At 35.6% G+C, this 20978-nt stretch overlaps 2 protein-coding genes across 2 annotated transcripts in view; one reads left to right on the top strand and one right to left on the bottom strand.

Moving 5' to 3' along the window:
- The window catches only part of TSG101 (tumor susceptibility 101), a 33303-nt gene extending 21755 nt beyond the window's left edge, over window positions 1–11548 (top strand). The window contains exons 8-10 of the mRNA XM_011377756.1: window positions 8231–8433; window positions 9752–9991; window positions 11213–11548. Coding sequence (XP_011376058.1) covers window positions 8231–8433; window positions 9752–9991; window positions 11213–11302 — 533 coding nt within the window. The 3' untranslated portion in view covers window positions 11303–11548. The remainder of the gene's footprint in view (window positions 1–8230; window positions 8434–9751; window positions 9992–11212) is intronic.
- A 130-nt stretch (window positions 11549–11678) lies between these two features.
- LOC105303904 (L-lactate dehydrogenase C chain) overlaps window positions 11679–20978 on the bottom strand; it is a 46805-nt gene continuing 37505 nt past the window's right edge. The window contains exon 9 of the mRNA XM_011377753.2: window positions 11679–12752. Coding sequence (XP_011376055.2) covers window positions 12630–12752 — 123 coding nt within the window. The 3' untranslated portion in view covers window positions 11679–12629. The remainder of the gene's footprint in view (window positions 12753–20978) is intronic.

Raw genomic sequence — 20978 nt, 5'->3', positions numbered from 1 at the left:
TCCAAAAGCAATAATGATAATTTTGAAAGCCTAAAAAAAGGCTTTATGTGACTTAACAATGTATTTTTAATTTTTTTTAATTAATAAATGAGGGAGAGGCTGATTCATTTAGCTTCTTGTGACTATTCCAGTATGATACCTCTAACGTTGTAGATTCTTAAATTGTTCTCTTTCACAAAATAATTTTAAGGCATGACTTTGATTCTCCATTTTTTTAAGGATGGAATTTTACTGTACTTAAGATTAATTGGCCTTCGCTTTCACACGTGCCAGTAGCATCTTTCATCTTTTATGATTATGATCGTTGATTTTGTAGCACCACTACTTTTTTGAAGTAGTTACTACTTTTGTATCCTATTTTAATAAGGTCTGTATGTATTTAACTACACTTTTGAAAACTTGATTTTTTTATGTAAACTAAATCTTTGTGGTGTTTATTTTCAAGAATTGTAAACCTACTGATGGCTTTCTTTAAACTTTTTTCTTGTGGTTATAGAAATTTTCTAGAACTTAAATAGTATTGCTCTGATAGTGTTAAAAAAGATAAATCGAGATCCCTTGATTTCTTTGGAAGAAAGTTCCATAACCTGCACCAAGCCTGGCAGTACTACTAGAAGCTTACATATTCATAGACTATAAATAAAAGCCTTTTGTAAGTAGCTTAATGAATTGGCCTGGTTCGCATTTAATAGCACAAATCAGAATGCCTTTGCTCCTGTAGTAGTTTGAAATTTTCCTCCTACAGAGATTGACCTATTTTTTTTGTTTGTTTTATTATAAAAGGAGATAATACAGGCATGATCTAGTGATCCACATGGGCTTGATCCAGTTTCTGAGTAGATGGGCAGTATAAGCTAATGCTTGGGATTGCTTAGGCTCCCAAGCTTGCTCTGTAGATTAAATGCCAGGCCAAAGACTATTGTGTGGGTCTGAGCAAGTACCATACAGAAGTAAAAATGCTGGGCACGTGACTCACTTTTGCCGGTTAGAGAGAGATTTAGTTACTGTTTAATTCGTATTTTACTTTGGGGTTACCAAGGGTTCTCTAATATAAATGAGCTCCTTTTTGAGTTATAGGAAGTAGTGATTATCAGTACTGGTACAAGATAAAATTGATTGTCTTAAGTGTTTGAAGATGGTTTAAAATCGGGCATTGTATACTAGTGTAATTTAAAGATACTGGCCTAAATTATTCATTGAATTATCAAATCCATTGCTTTCCTAATAGTAGAAAAATTGCCTTATTTCCTAGGGATTAAGTATAGTGATTGGATCCTGACATTTAAATGAGATTTTACTTAGGATCTTTTCTCAAAATCTGTGTTACCTTTTCAATTGCTACTAATCTGGAATTGTAGAAGGGCACTTGTGAAATCTGGCTGTGCATGGGTAAAGGTCAGTGTGTGGGGGCCAGTTTACCATAAACTCTCCATAATCCAAGGCTCATTTTAGGTATAAAGAATATTGAAATTTGTCTTAAGATGTTTGAGAATTTTTGTTTGAGAAGTGACTCAGAAGATGAGAATTTTCCATGAAATCCTTTTTAAATTAGTTTATATAAACAATCTCTTAAAGTATCATGGTTCATTGAATTTTGAACTTTAATCTCGGTTTTCTTTTTTTGGCTTTCATATTTCAGATCTTAATTAACATTCTCATTTAGAAAGTGGATGGATTTAAAGTGTTCACATGTGCTGTATTATGCCTATATGTGATAGAACTAGGTCTAATCTTGGTATTGCTAGCCTCCTCAGATGAACTGTGACCTTTATAGAAAGCCAGGCAACTGCTGCCTCATCTCTGTTCCTGTTTTGAGTGTTAATTGCTTTAGCTGGAGACTTATTTGGAAGGACTTATTTGGTGCTGTGAGGTGGCATTTACCTTAACGTATTATTTTAATTTATTTATTTTAGTTTCAAGTATACAGTACATTGGTTAGACATTTATATAGTTTATAAAATGATCCCCCTAATTGCTCTTTTTCTCCTCTGGTTTTCCACCTAGCCAATATATTAATGCTAACTACATTCCCTATGCTGTGCTCCCATCCCCATGACCATCGATCAACTACTAATTTGTACTTCTTTAACCCTTCACCCCATTTTTCCAGCCCCCTCAACCCGCCTCCCCTTTGTCCATCACCAAATTGTCCACTATATTTGTGAGTCTGTTTTTGATTAGTTTGTTCTTTTTGTTCCTTAGAATCTACATATAAGTGAAATCATGTGGTATTTATCTTTGTCTGTCTGACTTATTTCACTCAGCATAATGACCTCTTGGTCCATCCATGTCGTTGCAAATGGTAGGATTTCATTTTTTTTTTAATGGCTGAGTAATATTCCATTGTATATATGAACCATAATTTCTTTATCCAGTCATCTGTTGGTGGGCATTTATGTTGCTTCCATATCTTGGCTATTGTAAATTGTGCTGCCATAGGGGTGCATAGATCTTTACGAATTATTGTTTTGGTTTTCTTTGGATAAATACCCAGAAGTGCAATTGCTGGGTCCAAAGGTATATCCATTTTTAATTTTTTGAGAAACCTCCATACTGTTTTCCATAGCGGCTGAAACAATTTGTAATCCCACCAACAATGTATGAGGGTTCCCTTTTCTCCGCATCCTCGCCAACATTTGTTTTTTATTTATTGATAATAGCCATTCTGACAGGTGTGAGGTGATACCTCATTGTGGTTTTAATTTGCATTTCTCTGATTAGTGACCTTGAGCATCTTTTCATATGTCTGTTGGCCATCTCTATTTCCTCTTCGAAGAAGTATCTGTTCAGATCCTCTGCCTATTTTTTAATTGGATTGTTTGTTTTTTTGTTGTTGAGTTGTATGAGTTCTTTATATCTTTAGGATATTAACCTCTTATCAGATGTATCACTTTTTGTTTTGTTGATGGTTTCTTTTGCAAAAACTTTTTAGTTTGAGGTAGTCCCATTTATTTTTTCTTTTGTTTCCCTTGCATGGGGAGATATATCCAAAAAGAAATTACTGTTAGTAACATCAGAGAGTTTACTGCCTATGTTTTCTTCTAGAAGTTTTATGGTTTCAGGTCTTACATTTAAGTCTTTAATCCATTTTGAGTCTGTTCTTGTATACGGTGTAAGAAGATGGTCCTGCTTCTTTTTTTTGCATGTATCTAATTTTCCCAACACCATTTATTGAAGAGACTGTCTTTACCCCATTGTATATTCTTTACCTCCTTTGTCATCTATTAAGTGAGCATATAGGCGTGGATTTATTTCTGGGCTCTCTGCCTTAACGTATTTTATAAGAGAAACAGAACGTAAATTCCAGGATTTAAATATGTGTTTTTAAAAATGGCGATTTGGAAATATAGCATAAAAGTAACTTGATCCATTTTAACGTAACAAAGTTTGTTGATATGTTTGTGTGTGCAAAATCCAGGCTAGTTATAAAAAGACCCTTAAGCTTTTATTAGTTCAGATAACTTCTACACAGATAAATGGAACACTTTAATTGCTGCATATGATTGATCAGACATTTGAATGCCTAACCACATTCATATCATTTAGATCCCCAATCCCTGGGAGAAGGATTGTCCTATCTCATAGGAACCATAATCAAATTTCATATAGGATATAAGACAAATTCTTTTAGAAACTAATTTTAAAAATTCATTAATGCATCCTTATAAAATAGAGACTTAATGCGATATTGTTTTCACTAGTCATTATTTTGTAAATTAGCCCTTTTGCTCTCTTTTAAGGACTTAATAAATTAGTACAGTATAAGAAACTGGATATTTTTATTTGGCCTAAGTTCTGTCCAAATGAACAGCTATCTTTGTCATATTGAGTCTATGAAAGTTTCTCATGAAATAAGAGTTACCTCTCTGGTATGTTCTATTATGTATATTTAGTAAGTAAGGAAAGATGATACCTTTTCACATATCCTCATTTGAGGCAGACTGACTTATTCCACAAATTGCCATGAATGTCAATATTCTTGATTAGATAAGAAATGCCCTCAGTTACTAAGGACCTGTGCTGTTTGGGAAATCCATAAGACCACCCTCACTTCTGACACCAGTTGCAAGTTTTAGGGGTCCCCAAGACCACCCTCAGGTCTGATCATTTTCTAGGACTCACAGAACCTACCAAAAGCTCTTATAGTCACAGTTATGGCTTATTACAGCTAAAGAATACAGATTAAAATCAGCTAAGGGAAGAAACACATGAGGAAGTCCAGAAAGTTTCAAGCACGAGGTTTCTAGTTGTCCTCTCCCAGTAGAGTCATTATGCATAGAGTATTGCCAACCAAGGAAGCTTTCCCAAGCTTTGGTATCCAGAGTTTTTACTGGGGTTTGGTCACAGATGTGAGGCTGTCCGTGTGCCTGACCTTTAATCTCTAGCCTCACCAGAGGTTGAGCTGTTTATTACTGCATGGCCCAAAACTCCTACCATAAATCATATTGTTAGACTATCCGGTGTGGCCTGAGGTCCCCAAGTAAACAAAGCAGGACATTCCAGGGACTTAGAGATCACCCTCAGGAGCCAAGGGCAAAAGGCCATACCTCTCTTTGGGTAAGCTAAATTCTTTACTACACAGGACCAAATTATGAAATATTTTGGTTTATATTGTTTAAACTTTAAAAAATACCCTAGAGCACAAAAAAAGAAAAAAGCATGTTTTTAAAAGATTAGGTGCTGCCCAAAACTTCCTGCCTGGTATTGTAATTTCAAGATGAGAAGAGCAACATGGAGCACTGGAAAAGGAGGCACATGCTTACCTAAACATGAGATGGGCCACCACTCATGTTACAAACCAGGAATTGTGGGGGATTCCTATACTTTGAGTTTTTGTTTTTATTTTTGTTTCTTGGTGGGAGGGAGTGCAATAAAGAATAGGTTGGAAACTTAACTCTGGTTAATATATCAAAAGGGGTAGGTTGTTACAGAAACAAGTTAATGTTTATGCTACCCTGTATTAAGTTGATTCAATAAAATTTTCTCAGATTTAATTGCAGTTTGCATCTTTCGAATTTGTTGTGAGAAACTAAAATTATAAATCAGTTTTCACCTTCCTGGCAAAAATTGTAAACCAAAGCAAGTCAGAGATTAAATTTTGGAAATATTTCCTGGTACAAGTTTGACTTCTCTTCTTGAGGATAGGAACAGTATCTTTAAAGAATTTGACTCCTGTAGGGCTTAGCACTAAATTGTGATAGCTACTCAGGCAGAATTAGTAAATAGAAACAGTAATAGCATTGAAGTCTGTGATGTTAAATGTCACTCTTATTCACTTTTCAACACCTTTTCCAGTATACGCCCATTCAAGACAGTAGAGCTTATTCTGATTTTCAGGTCGTAGAGGTATTGATTAGATCTTCCATTTCGTTTAATATTACTTTATCATTCATTTTGTAGCTCATATATATTTGTAAGCAATTTCAGTAATTACCTTCTACATCCCAGAAAAATGTAAAAGAAACAAAGGTTCCAAAAGAGCACACCTGAAGGACCTCTAACCATTTAGGGCCTTGAGGTTGCTTTGCTGCAGGCCCCCTCCCAGAAGAGAACACATTTTGTTGGATTCAGGAAATCAATCATTCAGCTACAATTTGCCTTGTGTGTTTAGTACCGAGGCAGCATAATAAGGATTATACAGTCCCTCTCTTTGGAAAAGTATGTTTTTAAACTGATATATACAGTAAGAACTGTTAAGAAAGCAGATTCTATTTGTTTTGCTGGTGTATGGGGAATTCATTATGGTCAGTAGAGGAAACATCATTTGTGGAGATTAGCCTTAACCACATTTAATGATAGAAAATGGAATCTGATGTTCAAGAGCATTAACCTTGTTTTAAATGACTAGATCTTGTTAATAGAAGAGCTAGTAGAGCTGGTTATGGAAACAGGCAGAACCATCTAGCAGGTAGTTAGAGCACCCAAGTCATTTGCAGGCCTTTCAGGAAGTTTGCCTTTCATGGGTTCTGATTAGGATAACAAGTCTTGTAGCAAATATGGACCATAATTTTAGGAATGACATGGGAAGTGATGATAGGGCCAGCAAGTAGAAGTTTACAGTAGCAACAAAATATCTGGGGGACAAAAAAAAAAAAAAAAAAATGACAGATGGAATACAGCAGAATTTCGTAACCTTTTGAGCCTTTTTAGACATTTTTTTCTTAATCGTTCCCCCTTCCCATGAACTGTTAATACCATAGATTATACTGTATATCTGTTTATGTACTGTATGTACATCTCTACTTTTATACATAAAAAGAGCAAGATTTTTTTACCTCCTAAGAGCCAATTTGCATCCACTAGAGATAGGAGCAATATCATACCCACTGAGAATGTGCATGGGTTAGACTGACGTTGGCTAAGACTGGACGAAGAGCTAGAGAGAATAGTGCTTCAAAGATTACCCAATGTTTGGGGTAGGAAAAGAGATAAATAAATGGACCTTTCCTTAGCCAAGAACAGAGCTTAATCAGAGAACCAGAACAAAAGCACAGTAGAAAAGGCAGTTGGTGTGCTTAGACTAATTCAAATTAGAAAGAGGGATAAATGAAAGCTTAAAAGCATCTGGTCCTTCAAAGGGATCTGGAAGAAAGCAAGCTGTCTTGCTGAGAAAGAGATTAATATTTTTGAAGGGTGAGGAGTCAGGCACATAATGATAGGGGTTTGGATTCTTGTTCCAAGGAAGAGAAAAAAGATGTTCTGAGGATTTTGTGCCTTTGTGGAAAGATGGTAAAAGAGGGCTTAGGTCTTTAAGAAAGAATCAAAAGGATTGAGGCTTTGGTTAGGTTATGGCAGGCGAGGCCCTTGGAATTAGAAGTTCTGGTGATCTGACAGAATGAGAGAGGGGCCACCTTGGCAGGCAGCTTGTGTACAGGGCTATAAGAGACAGGCAAGGAGTCAGGGCTGAAGGGGAGATGCTCACTGGGAACAGGAGTGGTCGAAAGGTTGAAGGTGCAAGAAGGAATGAGTGGAGAGATGAATCAGTGAATTCGGGAAGGTTGCTAGTCATCCTGGTGTTCATAGGAGGGGATGTGAATAAAAAAGTGGTCAGGAAAATGTTAAGACGACTGAAAGGAGACAACTTTACCAGTCCTGAGTGACCAGACCAGCTTATGGAATGGCAAGAGTTGTGATCAGATAGGACGCTGAAGAGCACGCGTGTGGAGCTGGTTGCGGTGTAGTTCAGACAGCACAGTGTCCTGGTACCTTGGACAAGGAAGCGGCTTGTAACGAATGGGCACATGAGTGGTGAGAGTTTGGGTCCATTATTACAGACAGATTTTTTTCCCCTGATGAGTGGAACTCAGTGTCAAGGTGATCAAAATTTTAAGCTCAGAGTGGAAGTATTCTTTTAGTCTGTAACCATTCTTTATTCATTGTAGGCAATAAAGATTAAATATACTTACAATAATTCCCCACATGGTATTCCATCATCAAGCATAATTGATAAATCAAAATACCATTTATATATTTGCTGATTTAGGACCCTAACTGAAGAACATTGGTAGTCATAAAAAGTATCCATATTTATGTTAAAGAGAGGACCTTTTGGAGAAAATATCTGTGAGATACATTTATTTGATCTGAAATGTGCAAGGAAGCTATTTAAGACACTGGTTGTTAAGAAAGGGCGTTTGGAAGAGAATAGTAAAGAATCCTGAGAATAAACAGAAGTTTATCAGCTGTTGAATTTTTTGGATGTCATTCTCTTTTGCTCATCTCTTCTGGTAAAGAGTAAAGGAGTAAAACCTTGCAGAAGGGAAGCTTTGTTAACCTGTACATTATTTTAGGGAAACTGCCCATTCTCAGCCTTCTTACTGACACCTGTACAGTGGGTTCATATCTCCTTCAGCTTAGCAGTGAAGTTTGAGAATGGACTTGACCTAAATCAAGTGTTTCTCCTTGGTACAAATTTGTTGTTTGTTGGAGATTATGAATGATTGTAATATGTAGGGACACAGCTTCATTGAGAAAATAGCTAATAGTTGGGGATTAAAGTAGAGAAAGCAGGTAAATGTGAATTAATAGTAATCTCTTACAGGGAGAGTATTTCTTAGTCAACTCAGATTTTAATGTTGTTTTTGGTGACATTGTGATATTTAACATATAATGTTTCTTTTCTCCCACTTTGAAAGTGTCAGCTCCTAGTTTGTCCTGTTTTCTGAAGATTCCTGTGAAAGAAATAGCAAGAACTTGGGAAATAAGGGACTTTTTGCCTTTTCTCCTGCAGGTCCCAGTAGGGATGGCACAATCAGTGAGGACACCATCCGAGCTTCTCTCATCTCAGCGGTCAGTGACAAACTGAGATGGCGGATGAAGGAGGAAATGGATCGTGCCCAAGCAGAGCTTAATGCCTTGAAACGAACAGAGGAAGACCTGAAAAAAGGTCACCAGAAACTGGAAGAGATGGTTACCCGTTTAGATCAAGAAGTAGTAAGTAACTCATTGAATAGTTTGCAATTTTTAGATTAAATCGTAGGCAGCACAAAGTGTTCTGTGTGTACCTGGGTTACACTGGACATTGTGGATATAGTAAGAGTTCAGAAAATCACACATCTTTAAGCATTTGGATATAGTTTCTGTATAGCTTTGTTTAAAATGGAGACTGTGTGTGGAATTGTCTTTGATTGGGAGGTGGATGGTATTTTGCTTGCATCTTTACCCTAGGGGGTGACGTTTTGACCCAAAGGAGGATTGTTTTTTGAATGCTTGATGTTGCCAGATAGTTACCAGGAAATAAAAATTTTAGAGAGCTCTAAGCCAAAGTAAAGATCTGCAGACCTTGGGTACAGACTTCAAGGTCAGTTCTTTTTACTGTTTCCAAATGTCGTTAGAGCTATATTTAAAGTATCTTCATTGAGCCCTTTTAATTTAATCCAGAGATATATGGGTGACTTAAGAGCTGCATGTAAATGTGGTGTTTACAGCCTTTAGCTCTTAAGCTTTCTTACATTTGTATCAGGCTGCTATGCTCTAAAGAGTCAGTGTAAGTTGGCCCTGTAACTTTAATGATGAAGTAGGGGCACTAGTATAATCTGAGTGCCAGCTTCACTTTCCATTTTCATTCCTGTGAAGGAGAATTTTTTCCAATAAATGTGCATTTATGATGAAAGGGTAAAGAGTTATTGAATATTTGAGGGCTCTGGGGAAAGTGATTTGTTACATACGTATTATTAGTCTTACCAAATGGTTCCAGTATGTAAAGTGAGCTTCCCAGTAGCCGGCTATTTTCAAAAGTTCAGGAAAGTGATACCAGTATAATTCAGAGCCTGCAACCCACCACCCGTGATATCTTGTGACTAGTGTCCAAGTGTTTAGGGTTTTATGTACTGAATCCTCTGTATAGACTGGGGAAAGTTATTTCTTTGTGGCAGTTGCCCACTTGTTTGGAAAAAAGATTTCTTTTATGATTTTCTTGTAAGGAACCTCCAGCTGGAAAGTATCTTGTGTGATGGCTTAATTTGTAATATCATTTGTCGGTGATAAGTGACAGCCTTACCACTGCCATTGCAGGTGTTCAGCTCAGGGTATTTCCAACATTATCCCGTTTTCCCTCAGCGTACTAGATCACACCTTTTCCTCTGCCTTTGACTAATGTGTTATTTGAAACAATCTCATCCATGAGTTGTTTAAACGTTGTTTTTTTATTAGCAAGTTTGTTTCTGTGAAGTTGAGTTGTTGATGTCTAACAAGCAAATAATTGTATACAATTGGTATTAAAGTCATCATACTTGGCCTGTTCTGTTTTCAGGCTGAAGTTGATAAAAACATAGAACTTTTGAGAAAGAAGGATGAAGAACTCAGTTCTGCTCTGGAGAAAATGGAAAATCAGTCTGAAAACAATGATATTGATGAAGTTATCATTCCCACAGCCCCACTATACAAACAGATCTTAAATCTGTACGCAGAGGAAAATGCTATTGAAGACACTATCTTTTACCTAGGAGAAGCCTTGAGGCGGGGAGTAATAGACCTGGATGTCTTCCTAAAGGTATGTCTTCCTCATTCTGCTTTCCAGGATTTTGGAACTTGTGTTTTAGAGGCACTGACCTTGAAAACCACAAACCAAGAGGATTTCTCTGTAAGGCGGGGTTAAAATTCCTCCTCTTCCCAAAAGAGCGAGTAAGATATATGACTGTGAGCAGTGTCTCACTTACCGAGTGCTGAAGGATCTGTCTGAGCAGGGGGGAAAAAGTGGGCTACTGGGTGCAGTTCTCTACCTCCTAGGCAGCATCAAGCTGAGTTTAATTTTTCCATCTTACTATTGCGCCTCAGGAGGTACAGTCAGATTTCCATTGATTCTTTCAGGTCATACAATCTAAATTGAGATCGACTGGCCCACCCCCATTGTTTTTCTGTTAATTTTCTTAGAGTTACATAATTTTAGACCTGTTTTCTCAGATCAAACAGTCCTGCAAAGTATTGGGCTGCTAGTACTAGAGCCCTTTTGAAAGAAGACTGTTTCGGGCTTAATGCTATTGTACACACATGTAGAAAAGATCCCATAAGCCCAGTTTGGCTATTGCTCCTTGTTGGGTCATAAAGAGCATGGTTTTAGGAATAGCAACAGCTACCGTTTGGTATATTCAGTCCAGCTGCTGCTTCAATGTACATGTGAGGCTAATGGGGTCACTTGCTTATCTTGCCTGAATCTCTGTGAGTGAGGGGCCAAACCAGTCTTGGACCTTGTGCAAGGACATGAATGGTTAGGTACAAACCAGAGACCCCAGAGAGGACTGACTCCCTTTCTATACACTGTCCCCTGCTCGGGTGGCAATAGCCTAGGAAAAGACACATGTGGAGAGGCAAGAGGTATGCTGTCTGCTGGCCTTGTGCTGCTTATCCCTGCCTGCCCTTCCTAGTCAAGTGAGGATAGACAGTCATAGTTATCAAAGGTTTTTGTAAATTTTGTTAGGATCACAGTACAAGTTTCCCTGGCATCTCAAGATATAGCTCAGACTCCTGAGCCAGATCTTCCAATGTGCTTTCCTTGTGAAGTAAGCTTTTATAAGGTCTCAGAAGATTACTTTCTTTAACACAGCCTGCCAGCATCAATCTGTTGAAGTTTAAAAAGCCATATGTAATGAAGTACTGATTCCAAAGGAAGGATGATGTGAGTTTAGGATTCTTAGATCCTTTTTAGGTTATAAACTGATATTTCATGCCTAGGTCAAAGCCATTCTAAACTGTTGAAACTTTTTCCCCCTCCCAGCATGTACGTCTTCTGTCCCGTAAACAGTTCCAGCTGAGGGCACTAATGCAAAAAGCAAGAAAGACTGCCGGTCTCAGTGACCTCTACTGACTTCTCTGATATCAGCTGGAGATGGAACTCTTCTTAAAGCATTCTTTCCTTCCTTTCTCTGATCAGTAGGTGCCCAGAATAAGTTATTGCAGTTTATCATTCAAGTGTAAAATATTTTGAATCAATAATATATTTTCTGTTTTCTTTTGGTAAAGACTGGCTTTTATTAATGCACTTTCTATCCTCTGTAAACTTTTTGTGCTGAATGTTGGGACTGACTATGCTAAATAAAATTTGTTGAATAACTTTTTTCTTCTTTATTGAACATCTTTAGGAAAAATCTGTGAAACCTGGCTTTTAATTTAGCAAACAAAACATAAGTTTAAATTTAGCTTATTCTATAGCATATAAAGTGAGTTCTATTTAATATGGGATATAGAAATAGAAATCTAAATTTTGAAAGAATGAAAATTGAGGGACTTGACTTTTAGTGAAAAGTCCTCCTACCAGTCCCTACTTAGATTTGTTTCCTTTCTAGGCCTGATTGAACCATAACTGTTCCCATCAAGAAGGAGCAAAATGGCCAAGCTATATTCCTGAGAATTCAACTAGGCAAGATGGTCTGGCCACAATTAAAGAGGAAGGTACAGTGTACTATTCTTGCCCTCCCACTTTTACCGTCATTTGAAGTCAGTCTTCCTGGCAAATGATTCTGTAGCAGAGTTAATGACCACTGAATACACTATATTATCCTGTAGAGCTCATCTAGTAGAACAGAATTTTCTGTCAAAATGACAGCAAGGAGGTTCATGAAGTTACAGAGAAATTAATGTGTTAATTTCCGATATTTAGGGAGCCAGGCAGTCTACTCTATAGTTCTCCCAAGAAAAGAATGACCAATTTAGTTTCAATCATCACTGAGGGGTTTAGACAGTTAAGATCTTTTCTTTAAAATCCACTTGGAAATACAGTAAAAACTAGCAAGTTCAAATCAAGATCTAATTTCCCGTTAGGGCTGGAACTGCTATTTAGTTATTTTTGTGACACATACTTTTTACATTATAGAAAGTTACAACTTTTAGGTATCAGCCAGCCAGAATGAAAGACATAGCATATACTTGATGAAAAGAATCAATTTCTAGAACAAAGTAAACACCCATCATAGATTCTTTTGGACCAGATGGCAACTTACATACATATACAAGGCAAGTACTGGTACATCAGAGGTACCAAAACACCTCTTTGATGCAGTCACTTAGAAATTGTAAAAAATAAGTATCCAACAATCTGGATGCTAAGTAGAGAAGTCACTCTTGCCCTTTTCCTTTTTCTAACTTTTAGGAATTTGAGTTTATTCTAAAGTGTGATATGTATAATCCTATAACTATCATCTCTTTTTCAGTAACTTCAGAATGGTAGCTTTAAGCAACTTTAAAGCTTGAGCTCCTTCTGAATTTCCCAAAGTTTCTGCGCTCTTTTTCAAACAGGCCTCCTCAGGGGTCAGCTTTACCTTTATGAGATCTGTAATGCCATTCTCTCCCAGGATACAAGGGACACTAAGGAATACTTCATTTATTCCATAAAGGCCCTGAAAGTAAAGACTTAAAAATTGTTCCTTTTTCTTTCTCACTTCTAACAAAGGTCTGCAATATAAGAAACAACTGTTGCTGGGTGAATAAGTATTTAACAGATTTCTAGTATGAACTGTTTCAGAAAACAGACCACCAAGACAGAAAAATTTTAAGCTTGATGAGTAGACATACTTATAGTTCAAATTCATCAGCCACCTTTCCACACAGGCCCCAGCCTCTTGCCATATTTGTTGGGACCCACCTTCCTTTTCCTATCTCCTTACCCCTAAACTACTTCCTATCAGGGAATCACTTCAAAATTTCTATTACTTTATTCTTGATGATTTAATTCCATTTTGCTTTAACTTTTCCCACTCAGGGTAGAAGACCAACTTCCCCCTCCCCAGGAGACTAACTGCTAATACTTGTGTGACCAGTACTACTTTCTTAGGTCTCTTCACTAGACATAATGTAGCAAACCCTACCCACCGTAATTCCCAATGTTACTATTTGTGCTTACCTTTATCTAATTGAACTGTAATAAATACCACACTAAGCCAAATCTACAAAGATAGGTCTCTCCCTCTACCCCACCTCTCTCTCTCCAGTGGCAACAAAGAATAGACTTTAGGAAGAGAAGTACTTCCACAAGATCAACTTCAAAAATTAATTGGCCCTCAAAAATGTTCTTTTACCCCTACTTTATATTAATGTTAAATAATTTTTCAAGCATCCTACCTTACTTATGGTGGAAACTGGATGCAGACTCCTAAGAGTCTTCAAAATACTTTGTTATATCAGCTACAGATCGGGCAGCACCCCAAGAAGCATATTCTTTCTTTTTAATCATCTCATACTCACTAGAGTTAGAAGAAATCACGAACATGAGTTTAGAAGAAATACTTGTCACTGAATATCCATTTTGTGGCAACCTATCTGACTGAGCCACAAAACTGAAATGTTTCCATCAATAATTTCTCCTAGATATTTCTCATAGGGGTTGGTTATTTAAGGTAAACAGGGTAAGTACAAAGATCCTGAAATTAACATGAAATCAAATTTACCACTAACAGTAAAGACCATATAGCAACAGTTTAAAAGAATAAATTGTCTATGTGGTAGACACTGGGTTAGGCTCAGCAGTGAGTGAGTCAGACTCAGACCCTCACTGCTTAAGAATTTATAATCTGGTGAATATGATCACAAAGTAGAAGTGCCAATGAAACAAAAGTAAGGATAATGTAACAACATAAACTTTAGGTACCTGATCTCATCCCTCTGGCAGAATTCAAGTCACTAATTACCAAGGAAATGAAAATACAAAAAAACTAACACATTACCTGGCAACTACTTGTGTGTGAATATTTCCTACTGCTCGAGATCTTCATCAGTTCCTATATGAGTTCTAATCTTTCAGAGGGACCCCAGCAATTTCACTCCACTCCACATAGGAACTATGAAGAAGATACCAAAAAATCTACTACATGGTCTTGTATAATAGGATTGTTTTAAACCTTAGCAAAACTGTTATAATTGCCCTGACTGGTTTTCAACTTGGAATGTTCAACTTAGAACTATCAAATTCAGATATAAGTCCCACCTCAAATCTGCTAAATCCGCATCTCCAGAGGTGGGGCTTACAATTCTATCATCTTGGCAGATTCTTCAAATAAGAAAGCAACCATCTTAAACTTCCAACTACAGATAAATTTTAACTTTTATCACTTCAAGTCTTTTTTCCATAGCCAGAGCTTAGATAGATTTCAAGATAGCCAGAAGAAACTAAGAATAAAAGGACTGCTATGACCATATTACCCATCTCCTCTTCCCTTTAGTTTTTTCCAGTTAATATGAGGAATTCATGTTATTCGAATTATAATACTGACTTTTCTGAACTAGGGTGGCCCAGGTTAAATATAAACTACATCATATTACTCGGTGCTGTATTAAAAAGCCATATAGTCTTAACCATTCATATATAGAATTATAGTAACATTCTCGCTTTTTTCAAATTTGTATTTCTGTTAATTATAAAAATAATAAATGTGCTCAAAATTCAAATGCTACTAAAAGGGCCCAAAGTGGAATAAAAATCTTTCTCCCCACCTAGGAGCTATTTTACTTTATGATTAAGTAGTTATATGATCAAAACAGTTGAAATATTTCAGAGAGTGTGCATGACTCAATCGTGGCTTTTATGCTTACCATGTGAGTCTCCATGCTCTACAAGGACCAACCCATGACAGCTTTCCGAGTGGATACCAAGCCTCTACCCAGTGAACAAACGGAAATGGGCAGTGTCTAGGTTACAGCGACACCCAATAACACAGTATTTGGGAAAAGCACTCAACTTCCAGGCTACATAAGATATCCAGTGAGAAGAAAAAATTCATGTCAGAAAATGTTCTCATCTAAACTGATATATTTTTAGATTTATCTAAATTAAAACTGGTTAAAAAAATAAAACTGGAAAATCTGATGCTTTGTTGGGGGAAAAAACATAGGTCTCTATCCAACTCCAGCTATACCACAATTCCAATAATATCTACTCACAGAAATAATGTAGTAAAAAGTTTTTTTGTTGCTACTTTACATAACCTATTGCGCAGAAATATAGTAGGTTCACTCCATTAAAATTTTTGAGAAACATGAATAAATTAATACTCCCATCAAGTCTTTTACATAACTTTTCTCAAAGAACAACTCATTTAGAGCAAAAAGTTTAGTTAAGAGGGGAACAGAGTGATACAGGTATAGATAAAATATAATTGTTAGGCAAAATATAACCAAGCCTTAGTACCAGCAGACGGGAAAAATTTTGGCATAATCTGATACTTTAGGTGTGTGAACTATTTTTTTAGAAGTGTGTGAACTATTTTAAACATTATTAGCTTTATCAGAATTTTTTTCTTACTGAATTTAAAAAGTAACTATTAGCCATAAAAGGCAGTGTAGCTAAAATACTAGCAAACAAAATAGAATTTTCAACAAAACATAAATAGGGACAGAGATACCACAATGAAACAATCCAAAAATATAATTATGAGCTTAGATGCCATTAATAAAATAGCCTCAAAATATATGAAGAAAAATTGGGAATTGCAAAGTGGATTTGATTCATAATCATAATGGACAAGTATACCTTTATCAGAAATTGATATAGATCAGTTAATAAATTAAAAATTAGTAACAATAAAACAATAAAACTGATAAGTGTAACTGAACAAAGAGCATCATGCCTAGTAAAGTCCATTTTTCCCCCAAACATAAGGAACGTTTATACTTTCTATTGACTAGCTCAGAAAATAAACCTTAACAGATTTGAAAGAGCTTATGTTAAGCCACATTTCTCTGATCTCAACTGAGCTAAGTTATAATCAACCACAATAAAACATTTAAAAATGCTTCAAAGCAAAAAAATATATACTCTTAAATGACTCACTGAGTTAAAGAGAAAATGAAGAATTACAAAATATTTACAACTGAATGATAGTGTACCACAAAACCAAAAAAAGTTCTCACTGGTAAATTTATATTCTTAAATATATTTTTTTAAACAAAGATTAAATATCAGTGGCAAAGAGTTATTGATAATAAAGTAAAAGGAAGTAAAGATAAGAACAGAAAGTAGTAAGATTAAAAAAAACTATCAATAAAATAGAAAACTAATTCTTAGGGAAAAGGAAACTGATAAAATAGAATACTACTGGTAAAACGGGAGGATGCAGAGGGTGGGAAAGGGCTGTGTCCCAAACGAATAATGTTAAGAAACAGAAGTAAACACAGACACCTCTAGAGGTTTAAAAAGTCAAAATATTAAATACATGCCAGTACATGTAAAAACTTGGATGAAAAGGACAATTCTAGAAAACTTCCTAAAATGACAAGAAATGGAAATTTGAATAAACAAATACATATACATTCATGAGCTTCCAGCAAAAATCTATCCCCTCACCATTTCAAACTTTTACAGATGAGTTTTGTCAAAACTTCAAGAAACAGTTCATTTTCTCATATGACCTATTTTATTAGATTACAGGAAAAAGATGGGGATATAAAACCCTGACACCAAAACTGAGCAAAGACCACATGAAAAATAATAAACCCATGTCACTTATTTACATGGATTCACAAGTACTAAAGTATTAGCAAATATAGTTGAGTGTTTTTTAAAAAAATATTTCATGACCCAGAAATGCAAAGATGGTTCAATATCAGAAAATCCATTAACCCATTTCCCATTTGCCACGAGAATACCTGCTGGTGGCGCTTGGGGCTGCAGTATTTACCCCAAGATTACATGAAGATTACAGTCCTAATATCTCCAAAGTTTGCCAAAAATATCTCACTTTTATTATTATTTTCTCATTGCTCTAGTATATCGATAGTCTGGGAACAAATGACATCATCCTATTTATAGCATCCTGTTTTTAGTAGTATTTCCATTTATAAAATATAGTAATTCACGATAACTGAAAAAGTCAAATCCTAGAAAATGTAGCTTTCCTATTCATGATGTTAAATGAATACTGGCAGCGAGTTGCACTTTTTTTTTTTTTCTAAACAGGAAAGGGTTAATATATTACACCACATGAAATTTAAAGAAAAAATATATATGGTCATCTGAATTTTGCAAAAACCTGACAAAATTCCAAACCTATTCAGGATTTTAAGAGATAAACTCAACAATCTAGGAAAAGGCAACTTTCTTAACCTCAAAAAGGTTATCTTATCAAGATCCAAAACAAACATATATAATGAAGAAAAATTAGGATTTTCATTACAGTCAGGAAGACAGGGATACTCACTATTGCTGTTTTTATTTAACACTGTACTGAAGAGATCCTCCTGGCTAATACAGTAGGACACAAAAAAGATAAAGGTCTTAAGAGTAGACAAAAGTCCTTATTTGGAGATTGGGACTGTCTAGTAGAAAATGTACAAACTTGAAATTAATTAAAGAACAGAAAGAGAACAGACTTGTGGGACACCATGAAACACGAACATGCTCATTGTAGTACCAGAAGGAGAGGAGAAAAAGCAGAAAAAATTCAAAGAAATAGTGGCTGAAACTTCCCAAATGTGAAAAACATTAACCTAACAGCCAAGAAGTTTAAGAACTCCAAACAAGATAATCTGAAAGACATTCTGACTTAGACACATCATAAACTGTTAAAAGCCAAAGAAAATACTGGAAATAGCAAAACAGATATTGCATTCAAGGGAACCAAAATAAGGTAATAGCTGACTTCTAATCTGAACCAATAGAGGTCAGAAAAGAGTTTAATGACATTCAAAGTGCTGGAAAAGAAACTTAACCAAGAATTGGATATCCAGCAAATCTATGTTACGAAAATGAAGGCAAAATAAAGACATTCCCAAATAAACGAAGAGAATTCACTGCTAACAGCAGACCTGCCTTGCAACAATTATTCAAGGAAGTTCTTCAGGCAGAAAGAAACGATACCAGACAACAATTCAAATCGACATGAACTAAAAAAGAGCAGTGGTAAGAGTGATTAGGTAGCAACTATAAAAGACAGTATAATAGTCAAGCCCATTTTTGTGGGCTTGCATCCAACTGACGAGCCTATGTAAACTAGGAGAGTTGGTAGGCCTCTGTAAAACTGACAAGGGGGAGAACCCTGTAAAGTGGTTGGTTGCAGTTACGTGGTAGTTAAAAACTGACAAAAGATATCATCAAGGAGTACTTCCAATGCAAGAAATAAACAATAAAAAACTTGGCCTTATACCTCAAAAAATCAATTATAAGAGAAATTTTAAAATATTTGAGACAAATGAAAACAAAAACAATATACCAAATTTTATGGGATGCGGCTTATATATACTGTGCTGAAAGGGAAATCAATACCTGTCAATGCTCACTAGAAAATAAAATCTCAACTCAAAAACCTAACTTTCTATCTTAAGAAACAAGAAAAAGAAAAGCATACTAGACCCAAAGAAAATAATAAAAATTAGATTAGAATGGAAATAAAAATGAAAGAAAAATTGTCAATAGAGAAAATTAATGACACCAAAATGGTTTCTTTGAAAAGATCAACAAAATTGAAAAATCTAAATTGACCAAGAAAAAGAGAGGAGTCAAATTAAAATCAGGAATGAAAGAGGGCATCATCATTCTTGACTTTAGAGAAATATACAGGATTATATGGGAATGTTATGAACTATAAATCAACAAATTAGATAATTTACATAAAACTGTAAATTCCTAGAAAGACAAAAACTACCAAAACTGGCTCAAATAAAAAATCTGAAGAGACATACAACAAAGAGAGATTAAATTGGTAATTTAGAAATCTTTCCAAAAGCAAAGCCTAGCCCAGGTGATTTCACTGGAGAATTCCACTAAATATTTAAAGGATACCACTCCTTTAGAAACTCTTCCAGAAAAAGGAGGAGGGAACACTTCACTACTCATTCTATGGCCCATTATTAGTCTGATACAAAAGAGAGTCAAAGACATCTCTGGAAAACTATAGACTATTTTCCCTCAAGAATATAGATATGAACATCCTCAACAAAATGTTAGCAAACCAAATCTAGCAACATTAAAATGGATTATACATAATGACTAAGTGGAATTTTTCCCAAATTGGTTCAACATCCAAAAATCAATTGGCATAATACATTAGTAGAATAAAGTACAAAACACTCGACTGTCTCAACAGATGCATAAAAAGCATTTGACAAAATCCAACACCTGTTTGTGATAAAAACTCTCAAACTATGAAGAGAATGTCCTTAATACGATAAAGAACATCTATGAAAAACATACAGCTAACATTATACTTAATGGTGAAAGACTGAATACTTTCCTCCTTAAAATTGGGAACAAGACAAGAAGGCCCACTCTCACCACTTTCATGCTCTAGCCAAGGCAATTAGGCAAGATAGAAAAATGAAAAATAAAACAAACTATAGTAGTCCCCTCATTATCTGCAGTTTCAGTTACCTGTAGCCCACTGTGGTCCAAAAATATTAAATGGAAAATTCCTGAAATGAACAACTCATCTAAGTTTTAAACCGCATGCCATTCTGAGTAGTGTGCCATCCCACTCTGTCTCTGCTGGGACGTGAATCATCTATCTCTTTGTCCAGCATATCCACACTGTCTATGCCCCTCACCCATTAGTCACTTAGTGGCCATCTCCGTTATCAGATCAGCTATCTTGGTACTGCAGTGCTTGTGTTCAAGTACCCTTATTTTACTTAATAACTGCCCCAAATCGCAAGAATAGCAATACTGGCAATTCAGATACACCAGAGAAGCCATATAGTGCTTCCTTTAAGTGAAAAGGTCAAAGTTCTCAATAAAGAGAGAAAGAGAACGTAGATCTGAAGTTGCTAAGATCCACAGTAAAAAGAAACATTCTATATGTGAAATTATGAAGGAAAAATTGTGAAGGGTGAGTAAAGTCCAATAAGATTTTGAGAGACCACATAACTTTGTCACATAACTTTTATTACAGTAACTTATAATTATTCTATCTTATTAGTTATTATAGTTAATCTCTTACTGTCTCTAACTTATAAATTAAACTTTATCATAGGTATGTATGTACAGTTGACCTTCTGTATCCTCAGGTTTAGCATTTGTGGTTTCAACCAACCATGGACTGGAAACAGTATTTTCGATCCATGATTGGAAAACGACAGATACGGAAAGCCAACTATATGCATTGTTCTACACCATTTTATAAAAGGGAACTGAGCATCCTCAGATTTGGGTAATTGATGGGGTTCCTGGAAGCACTCTCCCATGGATACCAAGGGATGACTCCATAGGAAAAAAACAGCATATAAAAGGTTTGGTACTATCTGTGGTTTCAGATATCCACTGACAATCTTGGAACGTATCTCTCACAGATAAGGGGGGACTACTGTACATTTACAGACAACATGATCTTGTACATAGAAAATTCTAAGAATCTACTAAAATATTAGAACTAAGGAGTTCAGCAAAATAAGACACAAGATTAATACAAAAGCTAACTATATCTCTATATACTTGCAATGTACAATCCAAAAATAAAACAATTCCTTCACCATCGCATTCAAAATATTTAGGAATAAGTTTACCAAGGAAAGAGTAAGATTTGTACACTAAAAACTATAAAACGTGGAAGGAAAAAAAACTAAAA

Source organism: Pteropus vampyrus, unplaced genomic scaffold (assembly GCF_000151845.1).
Source record: "Pteropus vampyrus isolate Shadow unplaced genomic scaffold, Pvam_2.0 Scaffold321, whole genome shotgun sequence".
NCBI lineage: Eukaryota > Metazoa > Chordata > Mammalia > Chiroptera > Pteropodidae > Pteropus > Pteropus vampyrus.
This window is presented reverse-complemented; position numbering and strand designations above follow the sequence as displayed.